We start from the raw sequence: 21,270 nt of genomic DNA, 5'->3' as shown, positions 1-21,270 counted from the left end.
AAAATATAATAAATAATGTAGAGAATATAATAGAGAATATATAATAAATGTCATAAGTTTGTTACATTTCATATATTTGATAATTATAATCGATCATAAAATGTATTCCACAATGTAACAAAATATTTAGTACTTTTATGACAAATGACGGTTATATTACTTGTGCTGTAAATTTATATTATATTACATTATATTTGTGCGTATTTCATAATTTTATTGTTATATTATATTGTTTATAAATCGAGAAATTATACAGTGCGGATTATCTTTAAATTAGAAGTCGTCCCTTGATGGACTATTAAAGAAATCATACATGTGCAAAATTTGTCGTATGACATGTTGAAATGCGTATAACTCACTTTTATGCTAGCTTTAATTTCTCCCGATGGGAATATGTAACGTGCTTCTCTTCTTTGCACCGAAGGGACTGCGGAATGATATTTTTCATACTAGCTGATTTTCAAAGAATATTTCGCCACAAGATGACGTAGATTCCATGTCTCTCGAGTCTCTCCTTTCTAGCGTTTCTTTCAATGTGCGGAGACATGTGTACATCTATAAAACTTTCAAAAATGCTTTTCCACCACGGTGGAACTAAGTGGTACTTTTTCCAAGATATGCCAATAAATATCATTGGCATTTTATACCTTCTACGTAATTAATTCCTTTAACAATTAGTCAGCGTATTTTGATTTCGAAAACAAGTACGCCATTTATGTTATTTATTAATTTAGCGTGATTACGAGGGCAATCGTAAAATTTGCATTTTACGTCGACCAAGTTCGATGTTTATCGAAATATGCGGTGTTTAAGAAAGGAAACATCTTTCGTTAAATTACAAGTAAAATATCATGAGAAATGCCACTTAGGATATAAACTTCTGGAAAGCACTTCTCGCGAGCGACTTTCCGACCAAGTTTCCGCAGATTATAAATTGCGAGGTTCCCGTTGCCCGATCGAAAAAAATTTCAACAAGAAACAGGCCAAAGTTGGCCGCGTTTCGTACAAATCGAACTTTTCAGGAAACACTGTGGCCGACATCGGATCGTAACATATACAACTGCCGGCCGGCGGCTTCCGTTTCCGAGATAAATCGCTCGCGAAGTTTCCATTTTCATAATCCAAGAGCGATTTGCGGGAGTTTCTCTCGCGTGCACGTTTTCTAGAACATAATTTACGCGGAAAAATCTAGATGATCGACCGTTAATTTCGCTCGCAACTTCTCGCAACTTGTACCGGAATTAAATCGCCACCGGGTATAGGGTGGCGTAAAGGAGGAGGAAAAAAAAGCGAGCTGGTAAGTGGAACGTGTATTTTCATTTATTTATTAAAACGCGCGAGTAATTGAAAAGAATACAAAGTTAAACTCCGGTGTCAAACTCGGTGGAAATCGAAATCTTCGTGAAATATCAGAGAGGGATGGAAAGCTTGATTTTAATTTTAAACTTTCGAGAACTGCGACTCGCGTATATTGAAATCCTGCAAACTTTTACCACCTTTGCGACACCTTTCTGGTCAGAAACGATTGGTAATATCGGTCTTAATGTAAACTAAAATTATTTTGCATAAGATTTTCAAAGAAGACGTCATTAAAAATTGGAAGAATAATATTTGTGTGTTTCTTTTGTAAGATTAAATAATTTGACATCTAATATCGTACACAAAGATGCCACTGATTTTATAATAAATACTAATAGCCACCTAATAAAAATAATTTAGTAATTTATCGAAAAAAGTTATGTATAAAAGATATCGAGATCGCTCTTTTCAATAGAACACTTAATCTTTTTATGCATACGTTATTAATATCTCTGGAGATAAATTTGACATATGAATCTTTGTGAATTTAATTTGATAATTTAATTAATTATTTAAACTTAGAAGAGGTAATTTTTTAATTCTTTAAACTCTATTTTTTCAACGCAAAATCTCTGTGAAAAGTGCACCTCTGAAAGTTTTAATTATACCACGAGAAATTTAATGCTAAAAATAAAAGCGAATAATATATATGCTTGATAGAAATTAAATATATCACCGATTGAATCGCCGATATGGTCGATCAATTATCAACTGTCTTAGTATATCTTTTCTATAATTATTAACGCTATATACCCCGCTATTGCCCCGGTCATTCGAAGCGTAGCATCGGGAGATGGCGCGGAGAAAATTTGATCTGGTTTCGAGAACCTTTAGTTTCCGGAGGGGAGGAGCCGATCGGGGAAGTTTAACACTCTGGAAAAAGCGTAATATTTTTGCCGGCTGCCCGTTCCAACTGCGAGTACCGCGCCTTCGAGTACAATTCGGCGTACGAGAGGATCTCATCGCGGATGAAAGCGAGCCAACAAGGCGGAGGACACCTCCGGATATCCTGGCTAGCTATGGAGATACCGGTCATTTGCTCCAAACTCGATCTGGAAACTCTCGTACGCGATCGCTCCCATTTACCCAGATCGGGCGATGCCCCCGGCATCTTAGGTCTCCGTATTCTTCCCACTTTCTCCCCCTCGGTCCTCTTCTCCTTTCTCCGCTCGTTGCAGCTGATTGCGGTTCGACCTAACGGAAGCTCGATTCGAGTTAATACCGTCGCGATAATTTCACGACCTCGGTCTCCTCGGTTCCTCTTCCGATGCCGAGGGTAAGAGGAACAAGTGCCTGTCTCCGACGCTCTCTTTAGGGTGTACGTGTGTGTATCTTCCAACCTTCTTTCTCACGATTAAAGTCATCGGCTACTCTTTTCCTCGCGCCTTTATCTTAATCCGTTACCACTTAGCACTTCTTCCCTTCCCTCCTCTTTTTATCGAATATATCGATCTTGTCCTTTCTGCCCTCGGTCTCTTTTCCTTTCTCGATATGCCGCATTAGAGTCTTATTTCTCTCTCTATGCCATTCATTCTGCTCTCGACTTCCTTTTTGCCTCTCCCGCGATATTCTTTCATTTCTACGCCTCATTCGGGCTCCATTCTGCTCGAAACGATCGATTCGTGAGGAAGGCTGAAGTTTCGCCCTCGGCGAAATCACTAGTGAAGGATTGCCAGAGGTAGCAGTACAGGATAATCTGGGGATGAGAGGATTCAAACCGGCAAGAAACGACGTGAATGCTTTTACGTGGAATACTAAAAATATTACGCTGTGTGGATGACGGTAAATAAAAGTATATTTATATACTTTAAAAGGCACGGTTGGCTCGAGGCTTTTTTTTTCGACGAACAGAATCGAGAATCTTGTACTTTTACTCCGAATAGGGACTAAGTAGATTAATTACAAGTTATCATTTATGAAAAAGTAGGCGATAATTTTCAGCATAAAAATAAGAAATACTTTTTCGTAAGAATATAAAATCGTTCCACGTCATATTAAATTATTCAATGTCTGATACAAAAGTTAACGTGTTATTTTTATAAATTGTGAAATAAAGGTGTATATTTTTATAAATTGTTTAATAATATGTGCACTCGCGGATAATGCAAATCTGCATTATCTAAACGTAAATATTTGGTAGTCGAATATAAAGCGTCATCTTTCGATAATTAATTGAAATTTGCAAAACTGCCTATTATTAATGGTTATCATAATTCACCGTTATCTGCTTTACTTACGAATCTATTTCAACTGCCATTTATATTATCGCAGTTATAATTGTGTGTTATCTATTCGGATATATTCCCGGAAATAAGTCATTCGACACAACTCATTCATACGTTATCAACGGCGATAGCGTGGAACGAACGTCGGTCACTTGTCGCTGTTAATCAAGTCAAGGATGTTTCATAATTACTTAGCGAAAATTCCGGGCATATCGCATATATCGCGTATATAAATAACGCGCATCCATAAAGTAGTTTGCGTCGAATTCACTATACCAAAAATATATCACTTGTGCAATCGAGCAAGAAGAAACTTCCCCCCCGCGACGATATTTTATGGTTCTCTAAAGGATATTATGTTATAATGTTATAAATGATGTATGGTTGCGGGATGAATGCACCGTTTTGTATGATTGAATAGGGAACTTTTCTCGATTGTTGCTCGCTTGATCGAGTAGAATTGCATCTTATAAAGTAATTAAATTGCGACATACACTTTTCCGCGTCAATAAAATATACACAATTACCTTTACATTTATTTCGCGTGAAAATTTTATTCTTATCGATCCGAAAAAATGGGATGTATAAGAAGTTTCCAAATGTCAAATGTGCTGCGTGTTTTCTTGATATCATCCGTTATTTAAAAATTGAGATCGATCTTCTTCTTACGAAAATATCAAGAAAAGCTGCCGCAAGTTTCTAATATTTAACATTATATAATTTTTTATTACTAGGTCTTGAATTTTGCATTCCGCTAAAAAGTTTCAGCCAGAAATTATAACCGAGGAGCACGTTTAATTATCTACTTGCATTCTACAGTTCGCGTAAAGTTGGTTGCTTTGAACGTTTAAAAGAAAGCCGAGGGGCTTAGAGTTCGAAAGTCTCGAAAAATCCCAAATTTGGAATTCATATTAAAGAAGAAAAATAGACGGATATTAACTGATCGCCCAGTCTCCGACAAGTCTGGATACATGACGGGATTACACCGTAACTTTTCGCGTAATCGACATTAAAGGAGCTTCGCACGGCGAATATCCCCGTATGGCCGGCATTATACCGGGTGTCGACTTATTGTCGCGGTGCCAGTCGCGTGCCATCCATATATTTCCGCTTAACGCACCATCAAAGGGGAGAAGGCGCGGGAGGAAGGGCGAATTTAATCTATTTATCGCGGCTGCCGACAATCCTCCTCCCTCGCGGTCTTTTCTTTTCCGTGTATAGGTGCACTCTCGGGGCTTTCCAGCGACTACGAACTTGCTCTGACATTCCCCCACCCACCGTCGGGTTGCCTTCAACAATTCACCCTCTTTCACCCCGCCCTCCACCCCTCTTCCCTTCCTACACGTGCAGACACATATGCATAAGCGCATCTCTCTCTCTCTCTCTCTCTCTCTTTCTCTCTCTCGTCTGCCTCGTGTTACTTCATAGCGGCTTGTAACCATGGGCTTCCCTGAGCCTTCGTGTGCTGCAGGCGGCACAATTAGTGCGCGCCATTAGTCAGCAGCAGCCTTTTCCTTCTACATACAAAATTGTGTCTCGGTAAAGGCGCCTCTGTGTCTATTCGAGGGAAGAGAAAGGGTAGATAATAGGTACGTGCGGGGCAGCCCCTTCTCTTGTGGAGGGCGCGAGCGAATGGTGAGACGAGGCGTTGGCGTGCTGAAACAAATATTAGCGAAAAGAAAAGAGAAAAGGGAAGAGGAGGGTTGGACGAGGATGCCTACTTCGCTCGAAAGTTGCGCTAAAGTGTCTTCTTTCGTGACGTCGGATCGTCTTTTGTTATACGTGTATGCGCGAATCCACCCCCGCGTTTTCGCCGATCGGTGTCGTTGTCGGTATCGGGTTGTGCTCGAGACGCGCTTAAAATTTAATTTTGCCAAAGTAGCAGCATCGAATTCTTTAATCGGACTTTGGGGAATTTTCGGAATGTCGGCCTCAATATGTGAGATCTCCCTTGCTAGGGTCGAATGAAAGCGTGCACGGTGCTATGTTTATAACGTACAATGTACTCTCTTGCTAGTTACGACAGAATTTATTGCCAAATTGATTTCCGTTGGAAAATTGTTACCTCGAAATTCTTGTCCGGAAAGAATAATACAGCAAAAAATGTGAAAATATAATACATAATTAATGATTTTATTAATAAAGGTGCAAGAATTATCTTAAACCGTCTTTAATATTATATTTGTTTTTGCACTTTTCTGAAATGATATTTTGTACAGCTCTCTATAATTTCACTTCGCAATTTTAGCAGCTCAGAGATAGAAGAATGAGCTTGTAATAAATTTGTGAAGTAATTTTTTATTTACAGTATCTTGAGAAAATATATATATATCTTATAATTATATCTTTAAATTTGTAACTCGGTGTGCAATTATTCTTGACACCTTACGGTCGATGACCGCAACCGAAACGCGAATAACTTTTACATTAAATAAAGTAATCAATACGAAAAGAAGATTAAACCGTTGAAACCATGAACTGGAAGTATATGCAAAATTCTTGATTATTTATATTGATTGTTTAAGTAAATTAGAAAATTATAGCATCGTATTTTATGTTTGAAACTTGGCAATGCCTATCGACAGGGGGAATCTTTTATCCAAATTAAAATCGATTTTCTTGAAAATAAAAAACGCCTTGAAAAGATTTTTATTGTATATTTCTATTTTATATTTTTATTTTTATATATTTTGCGCATAATTATTACACCTGCTCATTATTGCTCTTTATTTTATGTGCGTTTGCCATTCCTTCGAAAAATTAAATATACATAAATGCCGCCTCGCTAAAATTTAGAGAATTTATTATTTCATTTTATTTAATAATATTTATTTAATAATTATTTAATTTTATTTTACATTGGATATTGGAAAAGCACGTTTTCGTAAGGTAAAACAAACAAATATAGTAGTCTATTTTCTCCATAATATAAGCGCGAAAAGTTTTGCTTTCGCGGTGAAAATCAACGTCCGTGTACAAATATTACCCAATGACGCGCAAATACACACGCCCTTTGTTCTCTGAAAGCACAGATACGACACAAAGCTCGTTTTAAAAGTGTGTATTTGAGGGACTTTTCCCCGCCACCCGTTAACTCTATTGTGATTGCGAGCACTGTAAAGAGGCACCTGCCTTTTCCTGGCTACGTAGGAAATAATGGCCAGTAAAGGCGCCACTATGTCTACCGTTAAGGAAAAGCCGCGGATGGGGGATAATACGCGCATGCACCTTTTTCAAGTCGGGACGACAGGAGGCCGCGATATATCTCTCACGCCGGAAAACGTCTGGAAAAAGAATTCCTACCGCCGATATTATCTGAAAATATAGTCGATCGCACATCTTCGAATTTTGTCCCCCAGCTAATTTTCTTTCTTCGCTGGCCATTATACGCGGGGAAATAAATGGACTGGTTTCATTGTCTCCTTCTTATCGTACAATTATAGGAAATTAATGATCGAGAAGTTGATAAAGAATGATATAAATCCAGGATATAAATATATTAGAGATGTGGATTAAATAACAATTAATATAATAAACTGAAGGTATTTTATTTCTTATGAATAATAAAGTAAAGTACCATGTGAATTGATAATTTTTAATTTAATCTACATCTGCAACATGTCTAGATATCATGCTCCGTAAAAGTTGCATAAAATCGAAAATGAAAGATGTGTAATGAATTTTTATGATAAAGTATCATTCTCCTAGGGAAGGTCCATTTTGTAATTTCAAATTCGACTTTTGGAATATGAAGCTTGAAAATCAGCGTCGACGATAAAGAGAAAACACGCTATATATAATCGAGCGAGGGCCCTCGAGGCACTCGTTTCCGAGATACTGAAATTTCGAAAGATCCATCAGGCAGAAGAGTACTCCCTTTATGATCGCACATTGTGCAGCGTCGCATAAGACGACACCTGCACCATTCATAAAGGCCGGATTACTCGGCTATGCACACGTCGTAAGAGTATTAACTTCGCTCTGCCCGCTTACATACAATACGACGACGTACCAGGTGTTTTAGAACCATGGGATATCTTTTTAATTGGCTCTCCTCGGGGGAGGAGACTTAATAGAAAGATAATTATTTCTTCAGCTGAAATATTATTTTTTACAACTTCTTTTTCAATTTTTAACATTTTAACAAAATAATTAAATATTGAATTAAAATTCCATTAATATAAACTTGTCATTTTGAGATCGATTGAAAAATGCTGAGAAATTTTGACATTTCATCTATTCTGAAATTTGCCTTATTGTCAATGTTATTAATTATTCCAAAGCACAGCGATATTTCAGTTGCGGAAGAAATCTCTCCAGAAATCTCATGTTCGGTGATTTTAAAATATCTTGCACCTTGATTAGCTCGAGGATTAAGAGACACGCTGTTGCTAGTCGATACGTTTGGCTGTGTATTAGTAAGTCAGTCAGTCAGTGCGAACAGCCACGCTCATTTTCCGCATGAGTATGTCGGAATTGTATGCACTTGTATAGGTGCAAACGCGTTCGTTAGGGAGACAGGAAGCTAGCGTAGGAGCGCACCCTCTCGCGCAAAACCCTCTCTCTCAAACATCGACTCGTGGCGCATCGCAATGCGAAATAACGAATCTCGAGTGTCGCACTTCAATCCCCCTGCGAAGTGGGAAACGGCTTAAAACACACCTGCAACACCTTTTCGCACCTATTTCATTTATGCTTGCGAGCTTTGAGTCGTCGCGATTTTCCTTTTTCTGCTTGAACTTTCATTGAAAGTTGCACATATCAATCATTCGATCCGACATGTGCTCTCGTTATTCCTACTCCAATGTTTTCCAATTTTTTTTTATATTTTTCGTTTCAAATTTACATAACTGTTATGTATTTTAACTTTTCTACAGATTTTTTTAACAAGTAAATAAAATTTTGGGGAAAATTGTAAATTGTATTGCAGTTGTTTAGGCCGTTTTAGAGTAAAATGTAGAGGAAAAGGAGAAACGTGCGTCCTACATATTTTAATTTTGTTAAAAGAAAAAGATAAAAAAGATGGCTATGCAAATTGCAAGTTGTATAAATTTTATAGGAAACTCTATTATTTACTAGAAAATGTGAATGGTTTTAAAAGCGTCACTTTAAGAGTGTTTTTAACTATAAATATTCCACAGCATACCTCCCACATAAATTAACATCACATACGCGTGTACTTGCCTTTTTTCCCCTCTTTTTCCTTTTTTTAAAAGTATGAGCACGGACTCTGATTCTGTACCTTCCTGCAAGCTCTTAAGAAACTTATGAAGGAAATGTCTTTTAGTTAGTTTTGCCACGGAGTTTGGCAATTAGAGGAACGTTCTCGTGTACACACAGGTGTGGCACATTAAAGAGATTAATCTTTTGTTAAAAAAACGAAAGAGTTACCAAAGCTACCAATTTAATAACATTAAGAAAGTAATGTGTATATAAACAACAAGTCTTGCAAAATTTTGCGCTCGTTATTTTCAGAACAAAATTAGAGATTTGAAAATATCAAAATAAAATATTCAGCATCATATTAATTTAAAAAATTAAGACAAATATTGAAGAGAAAAATAATTATTATTATTTAAAAAACTATGGAAAATATATAATTAAAATTTAATATTTATTTTCTCGTGAAATATATGTTTTTCAAAGAAAAGAAAATAATCATTTTTCCAACTTATTGGCAAAAACATCGGCGTATATATTTTTTTGCGAAAATAATAGCCAGTCCAATTATGAATTTTTAGAAGAAAAACGATCCTTCTTTCTCATTTGCACGGAAAATTTAATGCAGTTTTACTTCGCGTAGCAGGCACGAATTCGATTCCTTTCGCGAAATTGAAAAATTGGTCTGTTTTATCGGCCACTGTGGCGTGTAGAGATTAAATTAGAAAAAGAGAGTATCCTTCTTTTCGTCCGTGGATCTCGTATCTACGTTCTATTGTTCGCCCGCGCACCCAATTGCATATGTGCATATTCCGACTCATGTTGTTTCTACCATATACGGTTTAGCGTATCATGCTGTACCACACACCATGTTCCTTTGTTCGATATATATTCATACGTAGTACCAGAATTCTGTAAAAACACAGCAGACATGGAGTATTTTGAAAATCTTAAACCAAATATGGAATATTAGATTAGACTCTAATATCGTTATTTCAAGTATTTATATTCATATATTATTCTAATATTTATTATATGATAAAATTTCAATTACACGTTCACAGATTTCACATCATTTAAAGATTATTATTTAATTATAATATTAGTTTGCGATCTCATGAATTTTGCCTTTTAATCTGTCAAATTAATATTTTAATTATTAAATAAATAAGATTAAACGACTCTCATTGACCTACACCTGAAACATATGATGTTATGATATTATATACGTCGAGATTATTATAATATAAACATTATTATAATAGAGAAAGTAAGGAAAATCTTTCTTTACAATATTCCTCATCACGTGTTCCATGCTGTCATTTAAATGTCATGCAGTCTCTTTGTAGTTTCTCTCGGCGTATTTGTGCTAATTAATATTAAAATATCTCATTCACAGTAGCGCACACGAGTGTGGGACACTTGCATTACGTTACGTTGCAGCTATAAATATTGTTAGTGTTACAGTTATTACGTTATATAATATAATCCTTGTATTCTGCAGCTATTATTATTTATAATACATACAGGAACTATCGCGGTGGAACGTGGTTATATATGTTGCTGTTTATTAATGCTTTAGGAGTAAATAAAGGGTCAAGAATCATTTATAATTACTAAAGCGCAGAATAATATAATCTGCGCTTCATTAATATCAAAGCTCTTTACTCAAGTTGCAGCACATAAATGTTCTATAGTACAATATTGTTTGATGCGACACATAAATGATATGCACGTGTGCAAGCATAGCGTATTTCTAATACAATAGCCATACACACGTCGCGTTTCCGTTTTCAAGTTCGATTATACCATTATTATAGTGCAGCCATGTCCGAAAGTTATTAATGTAAGTTTCAAAATAATTTATAATCCGTATATTTATGGATATAAGAGTTTCTTAAATTATATATATTTCCATTTAGATTATTTATGCATTAATTTGAGATCACGGTTGATATTACAAAATTAGAAAATTAGAATTGCATAAATGTAATCGCGGGAATTTTCAGAATAAAATGATAGAAACTCCGCAAAAAGATCGGAGTAAATTATGCGTACGTACCTTTAATGCAAGCTGTTGGCGTTTTTACATAGAATGTAACAGAGCTCGTCCTATTTTTACTACAAAGCTGTGTAAAGCCCTGTTATTCTGTTTTATTTGCATAAAATTTAAATTATATTTTTATAATAAACTATATGTATAGCATCTCTTGCGCTTCGCTTCGCATTGCATTGTTGTACCAAACTCTTTCCTACGCGTCTACGATTGCAGTAAACTTTGCGTCACACTGTTGCATTTTTCTTTCTCTCGTTACATTAATTATTACAGGAATTTTTATTCTTTATATTTGATGAAAATTGAGTATTTTTTCAGCAAGATAAAATGAAGTAAATTTTTTTCCCGCTCTCGTACATTTACAACTAAATTAAACAGATCTCGCTAGGAAGTTTTTCCTTTCTCTTTCTTTCTCTCTTCCAAATGTGATGTTTAATGTGTTTGACTATTTTATATGCAGAATTAATAGTAAGAAAAAGTTTAACGTTAAAATTATAAAATGGAAGCAAGTCAGACAGTTGAAGCAATTACGGATTAAAAAATTAACAAAAAAATTGAATTTTATGCGAAAATTTACAAGAACATTCTTTCTCGCATTTTAAAGGAATTGAAAAAAAAGAAGATACAACTAGAGAGAAGATACAACTAGAGTTCTCAAGTTCAAACATTTTGTATCATTATTTTCGTGTATCTAAGTTTACTTCTTTGACCTTACGTTCAAATTAAGAAAGTTTAATCGAAATTACATAGAACTTGTCAAACGTGGGAAAAACTTTTGCGACAGGACGCGTGATGACCATAACAAATTTAACCGATGGACCAAAGGTGTCACTCGCCAACTGGCGTCTTCCATCAGTCCAGAATATTGAAAAAACTGAATTGTTTTTCGGTTCTCGTTGAAAAGAAAATCAATTTTCAAGAAACACCGCATCCTCGTCACATGAATTAGGGCATGTATGACACTACACGTAAGATAAATTGATTTATTATATCAAGAGTATATCGTAAAAGGAGTAATTCAACATTTTTCTCAGCAAAAGATACAGTAATAAAAATAAATATATTGGCTTCTTTTCATTTGCAATAAGTTTCTTTGAGTATACGATGTAGATATATAAAGGAGTCTCTGAAGAATTTTATAAAATATATTTTTACATGTTTATAAAATAGTGTAGATCATAAATTATAATTATAACAGATTATAATTATAATTATAATCTGTTATAATTATAATTTATGATCTACACTATTTTATAAACATGTGATTATAATTAATTATATAAATTATAATTAAATATATAAACATGTGATTATAATTAATTATATTAATTATAATTAAATATATTAACTATAATTAAATAATATAACTATAATTAAATAATATAACTATAATTAAATAATATAGATTATTGAAATATTATTGAAATTCATTTCAAATTATTATTAATATTAGATTGAAATATTTCAAATTAGCTGAAATTTAAAATTTATACCTTGACACAATCATACATTAGAAATTAAAATAATAAATGTGTGCGTCATCGCAGAAATAAGAGCACAATGCAATACTTTTGCACGTAATGTAAGTATTTTGACGGCGTGTATGAGAGTAAGAAAAGGCCAGGTGTTTCGTTTTCCACCACGTTATTAGATTAAATACTAACTCGTGCAATATATACTCGCTACTGTACACCAAATGACGACCGCTCGCCGGTTAATCTGCGGGTTAAAGCAAAACCGTCTCCGCCGCCGGCGCAGGAAAATTGAAAAGAGAGACGGCTGACACAGCTCGGCATTCCGGTCGCGAAATTACACTTGTCTGACTTCATTCCAAACACAATAGCCACGGAGACAATAATGGCATGCGAGCTGATGGGCAATGTTTAAAAATCCGTTATTGAAATAGCCATTTGCGCATGACAACCATCAAGATTTAATGTACCGGAGATTGAATTACAAATAGGTTTAATATCGGGGTAGAAGGGCTACGCAGTTTTGTGCACGTAACGGTATTCTTCAATTTAACTTTTCAGCGAAGATATGTCATTTGCGGCATATTAGGATTATGAAAAAAAAAAAAAAAGGAATCATTGATTGACCGCCCGTTGTCATTATCTCGAAAAATTCTCGTTTATATCACATGCTTATTTATAAACATATATGACAAGTGCGATATCATAGAGGAAATTATACAGATTTCCATCTATCTGAAATTTGTGAAATTTGCGCTATATTTGTGGTGTATAATGACGATTAGTGGAGTTGTAAATAAAGAGCAATATGACGGAAAATGTGGCAAGAACGATGGTCAGTGCTGAGGACTCGCAAATATTAGCGGTGTCTATAAATTCCGAACTTGTAATATAATTCATACGATATATATATACATATATATATATATATATATATATATATATATATATAAGTTACTCCGATATGCGTTGCCTGGAATGATGTATTATTGGGCGTATCACGTGCTCTATAATTTATCGTCCGTTTCTTGTTATTCGGCGCGTTTGCGAAACACAATATCTGCATTCGGATCGTAATACGTAGTATTAAATCGATCGAGAAAATGATCGGTGAATATAATTGGGAATATGACCGTGGTATTTGTCGGTGATGATGGAATGGTCTTATTCAAGTTGGGAGAGCGATACCCAACTCGCGTTGGCGCCTCGCGAAAAACTTTTCTCACGAAGAATGCCTGCGCGACTAATGCCTATAGCTGGATTTATTCGCAGCTTTGGCCACGTAAAACGGTGGGAAATACGTATATCCTACTTACTACGATAGTACAAATGTTTTCACGGTACCTAGCCACGGCTCCTTGGCTCACAATACACTCCGGAATCCTCCTTTATCTCGTTTCTTGTTATTTCGGCTAAAGAGGATATTTAAGTTACTTCGTTAAAAACTTTGGAATTACCTGACTGCCAATGTTTTCGGCGCAATATATAGGAAATGTTACCACCGAGATACTTGAATAAACTTGAGAGTTTCATTACATCAAAATGTAGGGAAATGTGCAAAGTGAACATTCATATATCGGCGTAAAAATAAATTTTCTTATAAATGAAAACTTACAATTCAACAAGTACACTACACTTTCTTGCTTAATATAATGCATTTTCGTATGTATATCTTTAGCTTTTTTACATGAAATTTTTTTTTAATATGAAATTTGCCTTTTTTTCGAGTAATTTAAATATCAGAGTGTTGAAGATTAAATAAAAGATTGTTAAATTTGAATCCAAAAGAAAATCTAATTTCTATAATGCAAAAAATATCAATAAATAACTCGAAGAATAAATGCATTTGTCAAATTTTAATAATAACAGATATATTTTTCGAGTGATTTAAATATCAGAATTGAAGATTAAATAAAAGATTGTTAAATTTGAATAAAAGAAAAACTTAATTTTTATAATACAAAAAATTTCAATAAATAACTCGAAGAATAAATGCATTTGTCATTTTTTAAATAATAACAGATATATACGCCAAGTTTTGCAACATAATAATTTTTTAAGAAAACATCTCTATTGAGATCTTTAATTTTAAATTGAATTAAATTCTAATATATTTTGTTTCGACTTGAAATAATTTTTAACAACAGTATATTTTCAAACACATTTTTCTTTCTCACATTATTTTAAGATATATCTCAATCTATGATAATAAATAAATAATGAATAAAATAAATTGAACAAAATCGATTTTTCTTGTAAGAAGCAGAAGACTAGCGTCTCCAAATAATATACATGACTGATATCTTAATTCATCGGAGACTCGTCCGATATCAGCTCACGCGTTTTAATTAAAACTTTCCGGCTTGAAAAGAAACTTTGATCGATCGCAAAAAGCGGATTACTTAATTCTGTAGAAAAACGAATATAAAGGAGAGACTCGTTCGTCCTGTCGGACGAATCTCTCCTTCCGTTTACTCCTGGATAAGCACGCTTGCCTGTTAACTATGCTTCCTTTTCTCGTGTCTCTTCCCGTTGTCCAACGTTCCGAAAGTTACCCTGACAGGATCCAGCCGGAATATTCGAATCAGTCCGCGAACAAAGGGGATGAAAAATTGCCACGAGAAGTTCTCGGTGGCGCCGCATTATGCCATGATGTCCCGAAGTCGAATTTATCCGCGGGTTAAAACGTAAAATCGGCCACCGCCGCAGGCTCGAAACTGGCGAAATCGTATTACTCGATGAATATGCAGTGCGATTTTGCGGTCGAAAGTTTTCAGCCGGGTTGTAACTCGCCGTGCTGTTTCTGCTTCCGTTCGGTGCCGGTCCTAAAACGGGGCGGTCGGGATTCTCGCGTAGAGACGTATTCTAATTAGAACAAAAAGCGGAATATATCACGCGACTGTTCCTAAATCACATCCGTACCCGAAATCCCGTTCGGTTCCTTAATTGGTTCCTTCGCCATCTCCCTGCCGGGCAAGAAATCATTTAGGATCCCGAAATTAATTAAGAATCACGTAGCGCGAGCGACGATTAACTTATATTAATTGTACGACCGAACTCGCGTGGATTAGTCAGCTCTTTGCGAAAAGAACGCCAGCGGCACTCGATTCATCTTTTGATTCGAGAGAGCGAGATCAAGCTGACGGAAGGATCTTTGATATTCGTAACGAAAGCACTCTCGTTACTTATACAAGGTATACGATAACGTTTACAAACACGTTTACAACATTTTCAGTCGACGAGATGTTCTCATCCTTTAATCAATTCTAACGTTGATAAAATTACATGTAATTTTATTTTAATATAAATAAAAGAGTAAGTTCTTTTATTATAAATTTGCCTTAAAGTATAAAACAAAAAGTATACTCTGCAATTTTTATTCGGATAATTCTTCATTATAAAATAATTATATTTTTTCTTTCGAACTCTATTTGCATCTATCTCTTGATATCAATACTGCAACATATAAATAAACATGAAAAATAACACATAAAAATATACAGTAGTGATATCTGTATATTTTTCTTTTGTTTGTTGTATTTATTTTTAACAGCATTTTTTAATAACTTTTTATTTGTATAGATAAATGTATTTTAACGTCTATGCAAAAATTCTAACACAACACTAACTAACGTATTTGCTTCGATAAACAAGAACGAAATTATTTATGCTCCATTTTATTCATACGATCTGTTATTTTTAGAAATTTAATTGAGCGGAATTAGATTTTAGGATTTGATGCATTCGGATAACGACACGTTCGAAGATAATTTGCCTCTCCGGGACATAATTCGATTTCTCTATCGTGCTAAATGTACCCTCGTTATCCAATTTCCCGATCGAGCTATCGCTTCGAATTACTATCTAATTCGTAACTAATAAAATATATCGTCATTTGCCAGTAAAAAGTTGATTTAAAATTTTTAAATATTCAAAAAATTAGGATACATTTCCAATATTCTCCGAACGTCATTTATCAAATTTATACCTTTCAATTGATACTTTTTTGATATTATTCTCTTATATATGTTTTAAAAATATATATATATTGGAACCATTGATAAACTTGCCAATCGTAGTAAGAGAGAAAATCCAGCGAGGAGTTGAGGTTGTTAGGAAAACGCATCAATGACAGAAAGTTTTTTATTGCGAATGTGCAACGCTTACCACGGCGGTTTTATCGAGGCATAACCGAAATTATTGAGAAAACTGGAATTTTCCGGTCGACCATGAGACGTCGTAAAGATATAACACACTACCAAGGTAGAAGCTGAATAGCTTGTTCAAGGATTTCTGCTTGGCAGTATGCAGCTGCAGCTCCTGTCGTAACCTACCTACCTATCTACCTTCTCTGCCATCTCTTTTCCTTGTTGTTTCGTTCAGTCTATGTCTCTCAACGCTGCCTCGAGGCTATAAGATGGTCGGTTTAAATAAGAGGACTGAGAACATCAAGTCACGGCAAGCAACATTTAGTTTTTTTTTTTTTTTTTTTTATAACCGAGTGGATAATAATGTCCTATAATTAGAATCATGGCTGTTTTTTCGCGACCTTTTGAAAAATTTCAATGCCCTATTTTTACTCGAAGAGCAAGGGAGGGAAGGAAGTGGGCAATCATTCTCCTCTTCCTCTGATTAATTTGCGAACTTTCGCACGATTTGTCGCGTGTCAGTACATTGCGCACATTTATTTTTATTGTGCACCAGAATGTAAAGTGCACATTTAGTTTTTTTCTGCTAATAATTCTCCTCTTTCCTAATAATATAATTCACAGTAATATAACAATATAATTCGAGAAAAAAATGTATAATTATATATATAAATATCTTCTATTTCTATTTTAATCGATCACCCTTAAAATTGTTAGTTTCTAATTTTAGAAGGAAATATTTCGGATAAAAGTTGCAAGGGAGACATAAAATGAATCGAATGAAATTTTCCTAGATAAAGACATTTCGCGGATTTAAAGGACAATTTAATTTTTTTAAATGGAATTATCCTAATTGCTTTATATGTGTATAAATAGATTCTTCATAATATCCCGCATAAAAAGTTATAAAAATAAAATAGCCAACAATTGAACGATTTACGAAATATTTTTATATTTTGCAATCTTTTTTACAGTCAATAATACAGTTGTTTTCTGTTATCTTTTTCTGGAGACGTTAGATTAAAATTTCATTTGTCTCGCATCCAATTGTGAATTTCAATTAAAATTCAATTAACCCAAGTGTTCTTGATCCTTTTTTAAATAAATTTTACTTTGTATAAAAATTGTAGCAAAGCGTTTCGGAGATTTATTTGCTACAGCTTCTTGTTTAAAGACAGAAGAAAGTATATATAAAACGAGAGAATATGACTTTGATGCGTATAATAAATAAAGCGAACTGAACGATGTAGAGCGAAGTTGAGAAATGCAAGTCCTCTTGTTAGAGGAGCGAATCATTATTCATCGATGCGTCTCAATCTAAAGAATAATAACACAATATATTACTCTCTCTCACAGTTTGGGCGATAATAATGCGTGCATCAGCGTGAAAAAAAATAAAAAGATCCATTACACTGTCATTATTATCACGAGTGCGTCGTCATCGGATTAAAATTCAACCACTCGCGCGGCCGGTATTCATTTATTCTCATTTCACCGAGATCGCGACAATTCAACAAGATTTAACGTCGCGTTATATTTAATTCTATCGCGTGCAGCTTACGCGATATAAATTATCCCTTAAAGTCGACTTTAACGTTAAACTTTCGGCTTTACATTTTTCGCACAGATCCGGCTCTAAATCTGCCGAACGAAGCGGTAACTCGTAAAATTAATGCGATTTCGCGGGAATTATTAAATCGAGACCAGACCCTTTTTTGCGCTAAAGCGCCGGAGAACAACAGCACTTCGGATCGATTCGATGCCCTCTCCCTTATTGAAAGCAACGAAGATTAAAGGATTTAAATCGCTACGATTTTCATATAAGAGTATTAATCTCCGGTTGACCTCTAATCGGATTTTGCTTTACAAATTCGCGATGTACGTGAACGCGAAGTCGACCCAAGTGTGATGGTAATGTTTGCTCGATCTTGCCTGTTTCAGAGATTGCAGTGGTCCAGCACCGATGCGCACCAGCAGCTTTGCAACTTGAAGGGCCGCGACCCCGACGAATGCCAGAACTACGTAAGGGTATTCGGCAGACAGGGCCCCGATCACTTTCTCGTTTGCGGCACGAATGCCTACAAGCCGCTCTGCAGACAGTTCACGATCAAGGTAAGCCGTTAAGCCCGAAAGCACACGGGGTGTCCGTTAATTTTGCGTCTACACTTTGAAAGATAAATCTAGGGCATAAAGCAGGGAAGCAGGGAAACAGCGCATATTATATTTAAATAAATTCGTTACAGTCGTATTTTTTTTTTGTTTAGATTTTGTGATAGCCATTGAAAATTGCGCAAGCTTAAAACAGAAACGGAAAAAAGGTCACTAATTTTCCAGCTTTTGCAAATTTCCCTTTGCTAGGAAATAATGTTTTGCATAAAAAAATTTGTTTTATATAATTAATTTATATATTTTTTCTCCAGTTGTACCGATAAAGATAAAGTTGTTAAGAGATTGACCAAATATTTTATATAATTTCTCTCTCACATATTAATATGTGAGTGTAACTTTTTATAGATAAATTTGCATGTGGAAATAAAATGGTCAGATTTAAATTCTTTGTACTTTTTATCCACAAGTTTATATAAAACTTGACAGTTTACATTTATAGATAACATTGCTACAATTCATACTCCAAAAATTGAAGATTAAATAATATCAAGCAAAAAATTAATAATTATATACATTAATACATTTACAAAAAGATTCGTATTTATATTTGAGATAATTCCGAAGACTTTTTAATGTAAAGCTAAATGCAATGTATAATTGTAGCAAATAGAACATTAAAATTATTCCAACTTCCTCAGTTACCTTTTCATGAATTGATATTTGAAGTTACGCTTACATATTGAAAATATTCTCTCGCATATTATATACGAGTACATATTTGTACAATATTTTTTATTAAATGTATGTATGAGCTTTATTTTTCATAAAATTAAAAAAAAAATGCTTAAGAGTGTCCACAGATATTTGTGCATCAAATATTCGCTTCATTAGTGGTAAAACATTTTCTTCCATTCGTTATAAGTACAAAAAGAGATGATCGAGTGTGAATAAAAGAAATCGGATGTTGATGTAAAAAGGAATCGGATATTTCACACTCTTGTAGATTTACCGTTTGAAATATTGACAATCCAATTAAAATCTCTTATACTTTCGATACTTTTCAACCTGTCAGTGAATCGCGTATCGGGAAAAAAAGCAAGGAAATTCGCAGAGCGTGTAACATATCATATATAAAATCAAGCGGTTGGTTAGCGCGTGAAAGAAACGAACGCGATTGACTTTCGACAGACAATTTTCTCTCCGAGGGATTCGAGGGAAAATATACCGGAACTTAATCGTGCAATTGGTAAACCACATTTAACCCTTCGTGTTTGTGCAATATGCACGAGAATGAGATGCCGCGGGGTTACCGCAATGGCATCGTTATATCCGTAACGGTATTGCTAACATTTCCTGAAAGTTTCATGCAATTCCGGCGCACGGCTTTCAAATTATATAACGCTTTCATCGTGCATACGTGTCGGGCCCAAACCTTTATATCGAGTTACAAAACATCGTAAAGTGGTTGTAACTAATGGTTGTGTTTCATGAAATACTTCATTTCACAATCACGGTTAAACTCGATAGGCACATTGTGAGATGTGCGATTAAGCAGTAATCTACAATATTAATCTTTGTGGTTTCTAAGAGATTGTAGCGTGTGCGGAGAATGTAAAAAGGTATTTTAACATTAGCGATTGTGTTAATTTCGAAAGCGCATTTTTCCGTTTTCATTCAGTTTAGCATAAAGCTGTAATTGAAATATTCCGTGTAAAATGATTTAAGGGGAGTTTTGAAGAATTGAAAAACTTGAGAGAATTAATTTAGATTGAATTGAATTTTTCTAAATTTTTAGAAAAGAAAGGACCATGTAAAAATAATTATACAAAACGACAAACAAAGGTCTTATAATTATATATAATGTATATTTTGTGCATATTTTTGCATAAAAGAAATATTCGCATTTTAAGAAGAAAATATTTTAAGAGGACGAGAAAAAAATAATAACATGGTTGGGAAATTACTAAAAGGAAAAAGAGGTGCCGTGAAAAGGGAAAATTCGCTACTTTAATAATTTTCTCCCTTGTTCTCAAGTATCTCACAATTATTCGCGTTGGCAGTGATTTATAATCTTTAAGCTTCTTTTTGTTTCATCTTTATTCCTATTCACGTCGTTGATTCATTAATAATTTGAATTCGCTTTTTACCAAGGTACACAGCTTCTGTGCCAACACCTCTTCTAACAATTTGCAATAATGTTTAAATATGCTAGCCATTTTAAAGCAGAATTTTTTTCTCTTTTGCAAAAATATCGTTCCGCAATTTTTTCGCGTGTCCTATCAATGCTGAGATTGTCTTCTTAATTTTTTGCTTTAAAATGTTTTAAATTGCACCGCTAAAATTTTAGACCGATTCAACCATTTTTCATCGATTGCATATGCATATAAATAAATCACATTACCTAACGTATGTATATCTACTATAGCCAATTAAGATCTGCGATCGTTTTTATTCTTTTATTATCCTCGTATCTATTCGACTTGAGAGAATTTCTGTAGCCGTTAGTAACTGTACTTCGTTACGTAAACGAGATCGAGAGAAAAGAAAAATTGACAGCGAGTTTTGCATAGACCGGTGTTCTTCCGGTCGACGTAAGTAGAGTTCACGGATAAAATAAGTTCTTTACGCGGCACTTTGAAGGCGACACCATGCATGTAGAGAGCGTGTAGGGCAAGACGTCGCGGCGCCTGGCGTCTTAATAATGGCACGTCGAGGGGAAACGCGTCGTCATGGCGTCCAAC

General features: G+C 34.6%; 1 protein-coding gene across 5 annotated transcripts in view; it reads left to right on the top strand.

Annotated features, from left to right (window-relative positions):
- LOC105252304 (semaphorin-1A) overlaps positions 1 to 21,270 on the top strand; it is a 204,539-nt gene that overhangs the window by 132,660 nt on the left and 50,609 nt on the right. For all 5 annotated transcript variants that reach the window (XM_011259622.3, XM_011259624.3, XM_011259619.3 and 2 more), the window contains one exon: positions 18,362 to 18,532. In XM_011259622.3, the coding sequence (XP_011257924.1) occupies positions 18,362 to 18,532 (171 nt within the window). The remainder of the gene's footprint in view (positions 1 to 18,361; positions 18,533 to 21,270) is intronic.

This window comes from Camponotus floridanus, unplaced genomic scaffold (assembly GCF_003227725.1).
Source record: "Camponotus floridanus strain SB8 unplaced genomic scaffold, Cflo_v7.5 scaffold139, whole genome shotgun sequence".
NCBI classification, from domain to species: Eukaryota; Metazoa; Arthropoda; class Insecta; order Hymenoptera; family Formicidae; genus Camponotus; species Camponotus floridanus.
Note: the sequence above shows the minus strand (reverse complement) of the source record. Positions and strands in the feature narration are given on the sequence as shown.